This window comes from Galeopterus variegatus, unplaced genomic scaffold, assembly GCF_000696425.1.
Source record: "Galeopterus variegatus unplaced genomic scaffold, G_variegatus-3.0.2 Scaffold1204, whole genome shotgun sequence".
Taxonomy (NCBI): Eukaryota; Metazoa; Chordata; class Mammalia; order Dermoptera; family Cynocephalidae; genus Galeopterus; species Galeopterus variegatus.
Window position 1 is genome coordinate 492931 of NW_007727315.1, and position 12839 is coordinate 505769.

Below are 12839 nucleotides of genomic sequence, written 5' to 3' on the forward strand. Positions count from 1 at the left end.
CAGATTCCTTAGTGCAGAGATAGAACCAATGGGACTTGTGGATGAATTGCCTGTGTGGGGCAAGGGAGGGAGAAGAGGGTTCCAGAAGAGCTCCCAGGTTCCCTCTTGAGCAGCCATGTATCCTTTACTGAGGGGAGGGGCAGGCTGGAGGTGTCAAGAGTACAATTTTGGCCGTTGAAAGTGTTACATTTAAGATGCTGACACATCCATGTGGACGTGTCACGTGGGCAGTGCATACACAAGTCTGGAGCCTGCAGGAGAGTTTGGTGCTGGACATAAAAATTTAGGGGTTGCCCACATATGTACTGATGGGATGGATTGCTAAAGCAGACAGTGTTTGCCAATAGGCTGAGGGAGGCATCTGAGAGAAAGAGACAGTGGAGCAGGGTTTGGGGCTGTGTGAAGAGGGCCCTGTGCTGCTGGTAACACCAAGGCCATGGGTTCGGATCCCTATATAGGGATGGCCGGTTAGCTCACTGGGGGAGCATGGTGCCGACAACACCAAGTCAAGGGTTAAGATCCCCTTACCAGTCATCTTTTAAAAAAAATAATAAATAAATAAATAAAGAGGGTCCTGTGTTGGGTAAAGGATCAGATCCTCTGTGCCTGAGGAGTGAGCCTGTGCCTTTCCCACAGCCTACAAAGACTTGCAATCTCGGGAGGAAACTCGAAACGCTGCCTGGAGGAAGAGGGGCTGGGACGAAAATGTTTACTACACAGGTGAGTAAACATTAGTAAACATTAAACACAGGTGAGTAAACATAGGTGACTCCTTAACACAGGTGAGTAAACACAGGTGACTCCTTGGGTCAGTGGAGCTTTTGGAGGTTATCTGTTGGGAGCCGTATCCGAGGATGGAATCCCCTCTGCAAGGAGATCTAGCCTCACCTGATTACCTCATGTGATGGGGAACTCACCTTTAAGACAATGAGTTACTGAGGTTCTATCCTGGTGGCACATTCCACAGGATACAGCAGTCCTAGGTGAGTGTTCTAGGGGATGGTAATACAACCAGGCAGTGGCCATCTGGGAGATGTGGAGTAGCTGAACACCCACCGCAACCTTGGGCGTCTTTCTACACCTCGCTGAGGTTGTTCCCTCATCTGTGAGATGGTGATAGTGACAGCACCTCCCTCAAAGGGCTGTAGGGAGGATTTTACAAGCTAATTTATAAAAAGTGCTTCATCCAGACTCTGGCACAAAGGAAGCATGCAGCAAATTTTTTCAAACAAGCCTTGCCACTTGGGTAGGCCCCCTGGAACTATCTAGTCAGTAGGTATTGATTGAGCCCTCACTGTGTGCGGGGGACTGTGGTGGATGGGTGGTTGGGGGGCACATAAATGAAGACAACCCTACCTTTGCCGTTGAGGAACTTATAGTTAACATTTACCAACTGGTGTGAGAGAGAATATATCTGCTGCAGGAGTTAATGGGAGCCTTGCTATTCCAAGTGTAGGCCTAACTTTCAGCATTGGCATCCCCTAAGAGCTTGTTAGAAATGTGAGGGGCTTGCCGGTTAGCTCAGTTGGTTAGAGCGTGGTGCTGATAACACCAAGGTCAAGGGTTCGATCCGTGTACAAGCCAGCCATCAAAAACAACAACAAACCCACAGAAATGTGAATCTCAGCCTCTCCCAACATACTGAATCAGAATCTGCACTTTAACAAGTGCCCGTGTACAAGCCAGCCATCAAAAACAACAACAAACCCACAAGAAATGTGAATCTCAGCCTCTCCCAACATACTGAATCAGAATCTGCACTTTAACAAGTGCCACAGGTGATTGTACGCATGTTAAAGTTTGAAAAGCTCTGAGCAGGAGGAAAGAGTCTAACCTCTTGGATGACCTTGAACTGACCCTGTCTAGGCTGCCTGTAAAATGAAACAGTTGGACTAAATCAGTGTTTTTCAAACCTCAACCACCTGAGGACCCCTCACAGCTTTTGCCCTACCAGCATACTCCCACTACGATTATTTTCTTGTTATTTTTCTTCAGACCCCCTACTTTGTTCTTAATCTAGCTTTGTTCTGGCAGTAATAATCTGTGAAATTGTTTTTTTACTATGCTTGTTATTTTTTCACATACACAAGAAAATAAATATATAATTATTAAAATTTTTTTAAAGGTTTATCTCATCACCACCTAAGTCCTGTCTTATCCCATAATTTGGGCAGGGTTGTTGCATTGCCTCAGCCTCCTCTGTGACTTTTGCCCCTCTCTCCACAGTCCCCCTGGTGCGACACATGGAGTCTCGGATTATGATCCCATTGAAGATCTCGCCTCTCCAGTGATGCTGCCAATACCTCCACCTCCTTCCCCTTCTCCCTCAGGGCAGCCCCAGAAGAGCTCCCAGTCTTGCTGTCTTGGTTTTCTTACAGCTCTGGGAGGACGCTGGGAGGACTCTGAGGGCTAGTGCTTAGTTCAGACGAGGAAGCTGAAGGATGACAAGATTCTGAGGATTTGCAGCTGTGCCCAGACCCTTCCTGCCTTCCCTGCCCACCTCCTTCTTCCCTGCTGGAAGCAGTTTCTAATTTCCCTGACTGAAGAATAGCAGCCTTTTAAGTCTTCTCACATTTTCCCCTAAGATTCTTCATCTCAATGCTACCAGTCCCCAATTATCACCCTGGAAACCCTTGGTTTGGCTTAGTTGCACAAAAAGTAGTGTGTCTAGTCATTAGGGTGGGGTGGGAAGGGAGGAGGTCAGACCAGGCCAGCCCTCAGGAATTCCCTGATCTTCACTGGGCCACCCATGTGCTGGACAGGCTGAGCCAAGCCCCTCCTGCTGGGGAAAATCCTGAAACTGCCAAACCACCTCAAATCAGTAAAATCAGGTACACAGAGAGTCTGGGAAAAGGGATGAGAACAGGAAGGATTTGGAGGCAGGAGACAGACATGGAACAGGAAACTGGAAGGTAGAATTTTGAATTCAGAACTCTGGAATTTGGAACACAGAATTGGGAAGATAGAACAGAGATAACAGAAGACCACTTGGGGTGGGGTTCCTAGAACTGGACACATGGAGACAGGCCCATCCCGTTTCTCACTACATAATGGGATTGAGAACTTGAATGTCTAGTTCCAGCCTTTCTGCGCAGGGAGTCTCTCCTGTCCTCCTGCAGGCAAAAGTATGGGCCAGAGCTTGTATTTCCCTCACTCTGCATTCCTTGTCCCCCACTTGACATTCTATCAGCCCAAACCTTATTCTACAGGGCCACAGGGTATGCAGAATGAGGTCAGTGACTCTGGGGGCCTTCTCAGTGACCCTCATACTTCATGAACCTCTGGGTAGCTTAATTCTGCCTCCCTTCCAGGAAAACATATGCTGGAGTTACTGATGGAACCAATTAAATATTTACTATAAACCAGGTGTCTTTTGTTCATCTACAGGGATCTTCAGCAGGTGCTCAAGAGCAGAGCTGGCCTGCTTCCCAGTCCCACATGGCTGATCTGCCCCCCTGGAGGGTATTGTGTTCCTGAGCCACCCCTACCCCAGGGCAGAAGGAACCGGCCCTGTACAACCAGGGATTCAGGACACATGTGTTTCTAGCTCCAGATAAGTAGGAATTATACCAAAAATCTTAAGACCTATCACTACTACAGTTCACGCAAGGGGTAGGAAACACTTGAAGCTTTCAAACACTGCATTAGAGTTGTGATTCTATTTTAGGCAAATTGGGCCTGAAATGGAGAAAGTGGTGATGCACCCTGTGAAAAAAACAAATGTAAAATGGGGTTAATGCCCTCCCTGACTTGCTGCCTTCATTGCTGTGGCACGTTGTGGTGAATATAATGGTGAAGAAGCCAGGTTACAGAGGCAAGTCCACTAGGGTCCAAATTTTGGCGCTACAACGCTCTTGTGTTTTTCTTGGGCGTACCACAAACTCATTCAACAACTACGGTACTTTGCGGAGCGCTCACTAGTTGCTGCTTTAGGCGCTGGGGAAAGGGAAGAAGGCACATAAAAGCCTTTGCCTTCACAGCCTCGGTTTGCCAGTCTTAGAGGGCAGGAACGGCGTCGGCAGCCTGGAAACAGCGGCCACCTCTCTTGTGCACGGCCTGCAGCTGGTCCCGCCTCCCTTCCGGCCTCCGCGCCTTGCTTCCGGTCGGCCGTTCTGTCCTTATTTCCGCTTCTCTACGGTGCCCGGGCCGCAGTCGCCCCGCCGCCGGAAGTGGCTTGTTCGCCGGGTCAGAGTCGCAGAGTCGTGCGGTGAGGAAGTGCCAGGGCGGCGGGGCTGGACGCTCCGGGACGAGGTGCGGACTACCCGAAGGGCGCCCCTGGGCTGGGGGCCGACCCGGCTTCTCCGTCCTCATTCCCCGGGGTCCCTGGCTGCTTGGCTTGTCGCTTCGCGGTTTCCTCATCTGACAGATGTTCGCTGCATGTTTGCAGGCCCTATGTTGTAGCCTCTTGATGTTGACGTAGCGTGGTGGTGGTGGTGGTAACAGTTCACATTTGTTGCGCGCTTCTGTGTGCAGGGCACTCTGCTGTGTTGCCAAAGTCAGGATTTCCCACACTTAAGCCTTTCAGGCCCCACTTTTGTGGGTGTTGCCAAATCATCTTACCACCTGTACAACTGTTTACTAAGGGTTTTTAATCCAATCACTTTCTTTTTAATTTTTAATTTTTTATTAGTATATTCATTGTTACAAATCACTTATTCTGTATGCCCTGTATCCATCCCTCCCCCTCCTTCTCTCCCCTTCCCCTTCCCTCTCTAATAACCATAGATTTGTTCTCTCCATCTAGTAGTTTAACTGTTCCTCTGTTGGTTTGTTGCCTAGATGATCTGTCCAGTACTGAGACAGGTGTGATCAGGTCCTCCCCTATTATAAGTCAGATGCTGCTTCTATTATTCTGTTACTCTGAAGTGTGCTTTGTAGAGAGAGAGGACCTCTTTTTTGGGGGGGGGGTCTCCATGGTGCCTTTCCGTGTGTTAATAAAGTTGAGAGTCTGGCATGCCATATGCACAGTGGCTGTGACTGCTGCTATAGAGACTAGCCACTTTTGCAGTAGCCATGGCAATTGCAGTGGCTATGAAGGGCTACCCAAGAGAAAATGGTGTTTTTGGTGTGCTGTGTGCATGGTTGCATCTGGGTTCGGATTCCCTGGGCTCCACACCACAGGGCCCTAGCAGGACCCCTTAATCTAATCACTTTTTAAACTTAAATTCACTTCGAGAGAAAACTTTGTCTCTCTACCACCAGTTGAAAACTGCTTTCATTTGTCTTTATTGGAGAAGATAATGATAAAAATTAATATATTTGATATAATGAAAACAGATCATTGTTAACAAATTCTGGCTAGATTTTATTGTCTAAGTCTCTGAGATAGTCTTTTTGTTACAAAGGAACATTGACATTCATAGATGTTCAAGACAAACTAGGGAACTGAGATGTTCTCCTTGAAGCAATTAGAAGTTTTAATAAAGAATTGAAAAAGGATTAACTTTCTCCCTAGGTGTTCAGCATTAATTTAGATCACCCATGCTCCATCCAAGTCCTTATCTTCATCTCCTTTCCCAGCGGAGTGCCTCCAGTGTTAACGCCCACAGCACCTGAGGTAGGGACTGTTATTCTCATTTGAGTCATGAGGAAACAGACCCAGAGAAAAGTGAAGTGACTTGTCCCAGGACTCAGCCATTAAATAGTAGAGTGGAGATTCCAACTTAGGGCTCTCTGACTCCACCACCACACACTATTGGCTCCCTCAATAAGTGTTAAAATATTAGATTGATTGGGATAAGGGGGACAGTGCTGCCCACCTCAGGAGACTGTGGTGATGACCATGAGAAGTGTCAAGAGAGGATGGTTTATGACCCTAGAGTCCCATGAAATGTAGATTCTGTTCTTTTTAAATTGGATAAGGGGGACAGTGCTGCCCACCTCAGGAGACTGTGGTGATGACCATGAGAAGTGGCAAGAGAGGATGGTTTATGACCCTAGAGTCCCATGAAATGTAGATTCTGTTCTTTTTAAATTTTAGGGCCAACCAGGGAGTCATGGCATTGCCAGATGAGATGCTGGCAAAACTAGGAGGCACAATAGTGTAGTTGGCAGGAGCACTGACATGGCATTGGATGGACCCAAGTTTTAGCATGCAAGCTGCATGACCATGGGCAAGTCATTGACCTTTCTGAGTCTCATTTTTATCATCTGTAAAATGGTACTTATTTGAAAAGTTTGTTAGAAGGATCAAATGAGAACATACCCATAAAGTGCTTGGCTCAAGGCCCAGCACACAATGATCAATCAGTAGCATTGGGAATAAGCTTATATACCAGACTGAGGAGTTTGGATGCTAGTTTATGGAGTGCTTTGCCTGGCTCATGGGAAGAGGGCAGTGCTCACAACCTAGGCAGGGAAGGCAGATAAATCATTCAAAGAGATAAATTCCCTAATAGTGTATGCAGAATACCCAAAGGAGTTCCTTGGGGAGACATGAGAGGCTTTCCAGAGCAGGTGAGTATTCCGTAGTCTTGAAGGATATAGAGGTATAATGGAAGATCATTGCAAGCAGGGGAAGAATGTGGAGTGCTTTGGAACTGGGAGTGTTATGTGCAGCTGTAGCCAGGAGAGGTTGGAGGCAGGGGAAGGATTAATAAGAATAGAAATGTAAGAAATGCAGTTGGAAGGTAAGTTGAGGACAAACCATGAAAGATCTTTATGCCAGGCCAGGGAATGTGGATTTCATTTGGTGCATTATAAAGAGCCAGCAAGGGTTTTGAAACAGTAGAGTACAATTAATTAGGTTGGTCTTTTTTAAGAAAGAGAATTTAGACAGCATTGTTGGGCAGGACTGTTAGAGTAGTCCTGGACAGGAACGTGGAGGGCCTGACCTAGGGTGTTGAGATGGAGAGAGATGCATGGTACCTGGGATTGCTCGGTGAATACCTGAACATAGGATGTGTTTGTGGAGAGCGAGTGAGCAGGATGTGAGTGGGGGTGGGGAAGATAGAGGAGATGGGGGTGGAGCAGATGAGTTCATTTTGGACAGTTGGAAGGATGATTCCCTGTTTTAAAGAGTATTAGAAACTGAGGCTTTGGAGAGTTAAGTGACTTTTCCTGAGTTACCAAGTCTGTTAGTGCCAGAACTGCTTGTAAGACTTCAGAATTCTGACAAATAAATCTCCAACTCTGACTCTGGAAAATCTCAAGAGCTTTCTGCTCTTAACAGCTCTCTGGTGTTTCCACCTGACCTTGAGGAATAGTCATGTCATCAGAATCAAGCAAAAAACGGAAGCCCAAGGTGATCCGAAGCGATGGAGCCCCAGCTGAAGGAAAACGGAATCGATCTGATACTGAGCAGGTGAGATCAGCCAAGGATGCCATACTGCTGAGAAATTGCAGCTCATGGCCAAGCACCTGGCTATGGGTTTGCAGCAGCTCGGGGTCACATCTGCCAGAGACAACCTTCTGGTGACCTCTGCTTGACTGGAATTCCCATGGCTTCACAAAACCTGCATGTCCATATCAGGTTTAGCTGCAGCATCCCAAGAATCAACAATCATTAGACACGATTAGTACCTGCACAGAAATGTATGCCAGTATGATGTGTGTCTCCAGTTTTCCTGATGGTTGGAAGAAAGCAGTGCATCTGCCTGGAGCTTCAGAGATATTGCATCCCTGGATGTGGTACCAAGACAGTACCAGAACCATGTGCCCATAGAACCTATTATGTGACCTGAGAGCTCATGTGGTCAGGAGGGTCTTCTTATCCTTTTGTCTGTTTTTCTGTCCTTGAATCTTACAGGCTAATTTATGACTTAGCTGGTTTTTTTTTTTTTTTTTTTTTTTTTTTTTTTTTTTTTTTTTTGATGGCCTGTTGATAATTGCAGTTTCCTACATAGCTCTACCAACTGAGCTAACAGGCCAGCCCTCATGCAGCCATTTTGATGGAAATCTGTATTTATTGGAATGAGAAGTTACACTAAACACCCGGGACAATATCCCATTTTGTTTAGAAATCAAATGTGTATTTACCTACAGTATTCACCATGGTGTTTTGGTCTGGGAGGTGAAATTAGAGACTTTTTTATTTTCTTGTTATACTCCTCTCTATATTCTGAATCTTTGACACCAAGCATGCATACCTGTGTAATCAGAAAGAAAAAAGGTTTCCATTTTGAAAAGAAGAAAAACATATGATTTGAGGACCAGATTCTTTTTTTTTTTTTTTAAAAAGATGACCGGTAAGGGGATCTTAACCCTTGACTTGGTGTTGTCAGCACCGCACTCAGCCAGCGAGCGAACTGGCCATCCCTATATGGGATCCAAACCCGGGGCCTTGGTGTTATCAGCACCGCAGTCTCCCGAGTGAGCCACGGGCCGGCCCAAGGACCAGATTCTTTAGAGACCTGATTGGGACTTTATTGTTACTATTCTTGTGTGACGAGAGATCTCAGTCAAGTGTCCCTGGTTCCAACAGGGAGACTTTTACCCCCCATCCAGGGCCTCTATCCTTGCCTCCACAGGAAGGTAAATACTACAGTGAGGAGGCCGAGGTGGACCTTCGGGACCCTGGCAGAGACTATGAGCTGTACAAGTATACGTGCCAGGAGCTACAGAGGCTGATGGCCGAGATCCAGGACCTAAAGAGCAGGGGCGGCAAGGATGTGGTAAGGAGTGGGACCAGGTGGTCATGAACCTAGTGGGTCTGCACAGATAGGGCTGTTTTGGCACCTACTGGGGCCCTTCCTGATCTTGGTCTTCTGCCCTAGCAACAATTAGGTGGTTGGAGCCTGGGGGCTCAGAAGACCTGCCTACTTATTAAGTGCCAGGCATTTAGCTAGGTGTTGAGAAGTGATGGCACATGTAAATTCCTTTGATGTTATAAAGATGGGTATGTACAGTAAATCATAGGTATCAAAAGTGAAAGTGTCATTAATATTAAATGAATAAACCAGACTTTAGGGACTGAAAAACTGAACAATGTGACTATAAACTAGATGGATAAGTTTTAAAAATCTTTTTTTTCCCCCAGGAATCTCACTTATTTGTGTTTATGCTGGCCAATATTGTTAAGATTATTATATCCTATCTAGTTTATTGTAGCCAAGCTTTACAGCTACAATTCTGGATGTTTTTCATTTAAATCATTCTGTAATGTTATTTATAGAGGTCACATTTTATGGCAGGATGATGCTATTGTGAGGATCTCTGTGTAGAATCTGTAGAGACAGATGTTAGTTGTACATTGGCCGTACTTGCTCCACCTTCAATTCCTGTTATGCCAGTCCAAGCAGAAGTTGCTTTTTGCCTGGAAACCTTAAGCACTTCCCTTGTACAGTCATCTTTCCATTTCTCATGGTTCTGAGCTCCCTCCAGTGTCTGTTTTTGGCCCTGGATGAGGATGGGTCAGCAGCCAGGGAATGAAGGAAGTTGACTCAGCACCTATCTTCAATTGTCTTTACCATTTTCTTTGCCCTCAGGCAATTGAAATCGAAGAACGGAGGATCCAGAGCTGTGTGCATTTTATGACTCTAAAGAAGCTTAACCGATTAGCCCACATCAGGTTGAAGAAAGGAAGAGATCAGACCCATGAGGTAGGAGTTGAGAGGTTTAATTAACTCTCCTTCTCTTCCCTCCTCCCCATATACTTTATCCACTTTATCCCTTCTCTGAGTTTGCTGCCACTGTGCTCTGTCCTGCCGTGCTTTTCCCTACCCTCCCCCAACTTGCCCTGCTCACCTCTGACCTTGTCCTCCTTTCAGGCTAAGCAGAAAGTAGATGCCTATCACTTGCAGCTACAGAACCTGTTGTATGAGGTGATGCATTTACAGAAGGAGATCACCAAATGTCTGGAGTTCAAGTGAGTTTGGGAGGACAGGGCTTTGGCACAGATGGCCTGTTGATAATTGCAGTTTCCTACATAGCTCTGTGTGAGCCAGTCTCTTTAAAAAGAAATCTGATGAGCTTGGAAGACTGCAGGATATGGTCGAAGGGTGAATAGATCACTTTGAGAGAGAGATCTGCAAGCAGTAGTTTCAGTTTGCACAAAGAACCTCAAAAGCCTCTCTGGCCCTTTTGAGTTTTGAGCTCTGAGCTCTGTACTTGGTAAAAAGCAGTTCTCTCTCCCCAGCTGGAGCCTTTACTTTACTAGTTTGATTCCTGGGCACATTGTATGGGAGCAATTCACTTCTAATCACATCCTTTTAACCTTTTGGCCCAGTTTTCCTCTAAAGTCTTGTAACTCATTTTTCAAGTGGATTTTATTCTTTGGAACCTGAACTTCTTGCTGTTTAGTTGCCTTCAGGTGAACAAACTATAGTTTGTCAGTGTCCTTAACATGTGATGTCTCTTGGCAAAACCAGGCTGAGAGATGAGATAGAGGAAGGAGCAACCAGGGGAAGAGAAGGGAAAGGGTTCTTGGGTGGTCAGACCTGTTTGTGCAAACTGAAAGAAAGCAGGTTTTTTTTTTTTTAAAGATGACCGGTAAGGGGATCTTAACCCTTGGCTTGGTGTTGTCAGCACCATGCTCAGCCAGTGAGCAAACCGGCCATCCCTATATGGGATCCGAACCCGGGGCCTTGGTGTTATCAGCACCGCACTCTCCCGAGTGAGCCACGGGCCGGCCCAAGCAGGTTTTATTTGTAACAAACTTGGCATAAGCAGGGCCACATTAGACATTGGGTCCAACATATGTTTAATGATGATGGTGCTGATTTTTGAGAGGCAGCTTTATCTGCTCTGCAGATCCATCACAAAATAATACTTAAATATGAATAGAGGTGAAATCTGCATCAGGTCTGTGCCTGTGTTGATAGTAATTGTATCATTGTCGGTTTCCTAGTTTTGACTGTACTGTGGCTAGATATCAGGTTAGATTATCATTGGGGGAACCTGGATGAAAGGGACATGGGGAAATTAACTCTCAGTATTATTTTTGAAACTTCTTATGAGTCTTAAATTATTTCAGAGTTAAAAAGGTATAAAAACAAAATAAAAGAATGTAATGCCTTCTCTATAGTCATTGATCAGATGGAAGGAAACTGACAAACCCGGAATACAGTGGAACTCAGGCGCGTGAGTTCTACGTGGAAGGAGCATGGGCCCTGAAGTAAGATAGCCTGGGTTCAAATCTGAGCTCAAGCCACTCACTAGCTGTGTGATCTTGGGCAAGCTGCTTATTGATGGAAGCCTCCATCTCAGTTAAAAAATGGATAAAAATTCCCACCTCGTGGAGTTGTTTTGAAAATTAAATGAGGTGAGGACAGCATATAGTGAGTGCTTATTAATGTATGGTAACTGCTGTTCTTATCATCGTGTGACCATGACCTAGGCACTCAACTATGTTAATGCAGCAGAGAGAATTGGATTTCTTTTCATTTATACATGTATGCCACTATACATGCAACAGTTAAAGCCTCTAGATCTTTTTCACATCTAGTTCAGCCATGCTGGATCTTTCCTGTCCTATGCTTATGCAGTTAATGTTGTGAAATTAAGTGCATACTCTTACATTCATTCCTGTTAAATAACATGTCTTGGTTTTAATCTGACAGTCTAGGACTAGACCATAGTGTTTTTATTTGACTCTTTTTAACTATTAGATTTCTTACTCAGCTTGGAGACATTTGTAAATTTGATACCCCTTCCAGGTCTTTAGCTAATTCATGGATAAAAAGGTTGGGCAGCATGGATTAGGACCCTGTGGCATGTCACCAACTACCTCTTTTCACACTGAAACATCTACTGATGAGTGTTTGCTAAGAAGACTGGGTTCCAGGATTCTGAGTAGTTGTAGACCAGGGCTATCTGGGCATAGATGGGGGAAACTTTGTGCCTACTTAAGCCAGTTTGGGTTCCTGAGAACAGCATCTTGACATCTAGCTTTTGCCTGTAGGTCAAAGCACGAAGAAATTGATCTGGTCAGTTTAGAGGAGTTTTATAATGAGGCTCCACCAGATATCAGCAAGGCTGAAGTCACCATGGGAGACCCTCACCAACAAACCCTGGCACGTCTGGACTGGGAGCTGGAACAGCGGAAAAGGTAGTGTTTTCTCCTTCCTGACCTTGTTATCCACGGAATGACAGTGCTTTGTCATGACCCAGGATCAGACAGCAAAGCACTGTGGAACCAGCAGAATAGTCTCTAAGACCAAGTCCTATTTTGTGATTAATTCACCTTCATCATGGGTGGGGTTGTAAATGCTTAAGGCTTGTATTGGTCTGTTTCTGTTGCTTATAACAAAATACATGAAACTGGGTAATGAATAAAGAAATAGAATTTATTTCTTATAGTTTTGGAGGCTGGGAACTCCAAAGTCCAGGAAACACATCTGGTGAATGCCTTTTCTTGGTATCTCTACAATGACACAAGGTATCACATGGCAAAATGGTAGAAGCAGAGAGAGACTAACCTCCTCACATGCTGTCCTTCTAAAGTCCTCAATGATGCCTAGATTACCGTTAAACTATCAATTTATTAATCTGTTCACTAGGGCATGGTCCTCACAATCTAATAACCTCTTCAAGGTCCCACCTTTCATTAACATAATAAGATTTTCCGCCTTCTTAACACTGTCTCAGTGGGGGTTAAGTTTCTAATACATGGACTTTGGGGGACACAATTCAATCCATAGAAAGGCTTTTAACTGAAAGTTGGAGTGATTTCTTTTCCTTTAAAATTTTAACACCTGAAACCTAAATATCATCTGTACCATAAATCTAATTTTGTATTTTGCCTTTTCACCCTATCTGTAAGCATATCCCTATGGTATTATAAAGCTTTGTAAACATCATTTCAGAAGGTTGTGCAACGTTCCAGTGTGTAGAAAAATGGTAATTCATAGAATCATTCCCCTATTGGACTTTTTTTTTTTTTTTTTTTTTTTTTTTTTTTT

At 45.0% G+C, this 12839-nt stretch overlaps 2 protein-coding genes across 3 annotated transcripts in view; both read left to right on the plus strand.

Annotated features, from left to right (window-relative positions):
• Positions 1 to 3362, plus strand: part of NIPSNAP1 (nipsnap homolog 1 (C. elegans)) — a 19144-nt gene extending 15782 nt beyond the window's left edge. The window contains exons 9-10 of one of the 2 annotated variants that reach the window (XM_008575541.1): positions 637 to 720; positions 2227 to 3362. In XM_008575541.1, coding sequence (XP_008573763.1) covers positions 637 to 720; positions 2227 to 2291 — 149 coding nt within the window. In that variant the 3' untranslated portion in view covers positions 2292 to 3362. Of the gene's footprint in view, positions 1 to 636; positions 766 to 796; positions 835 to 2226 lie in introns of those variants that run through there. The other variant, XM_008575542.1, reaches the window with a different exon arrangement.
• A 494-nt stretch (positions 3363 to 3856) lies between these two features.
• Positions 3857 to 12839, plus strand: part of THOC5 (THO complex 5) — a 33292-nt gene continuing 24309 nt past the window's right edge. The window contains exons 1-7 of the mRNA XM_008575545.1: positions 3857 to 4251; positions 5456 to 5557; positions 7172 to 7303; positions 8469 to 8612; positions 9426 to 9539; positions 9708 to 9805; positions 11840 to 11986. Of these exons, the coding sequence (XP_008573767.1) occupies positions 7208 to 7303; positions 8469 to 8612; positions 9426 to 9539; positions 9708 to 9805; positions 11840 to 11986 (599 nt within the window). The 5' untranslated portion in view covers positions 3857 to 4251; positions 5456 to 5557; positions 7172 to 7207. The remainder of the gene's footprint in view (positions 4252 to 5455; positions 5558 to 7171; positions 7304 to 8468; positions 8613 to 9425; positions 9540 to 9707; positions 9806 to 11839; positions 11987 to 12839) is intronic.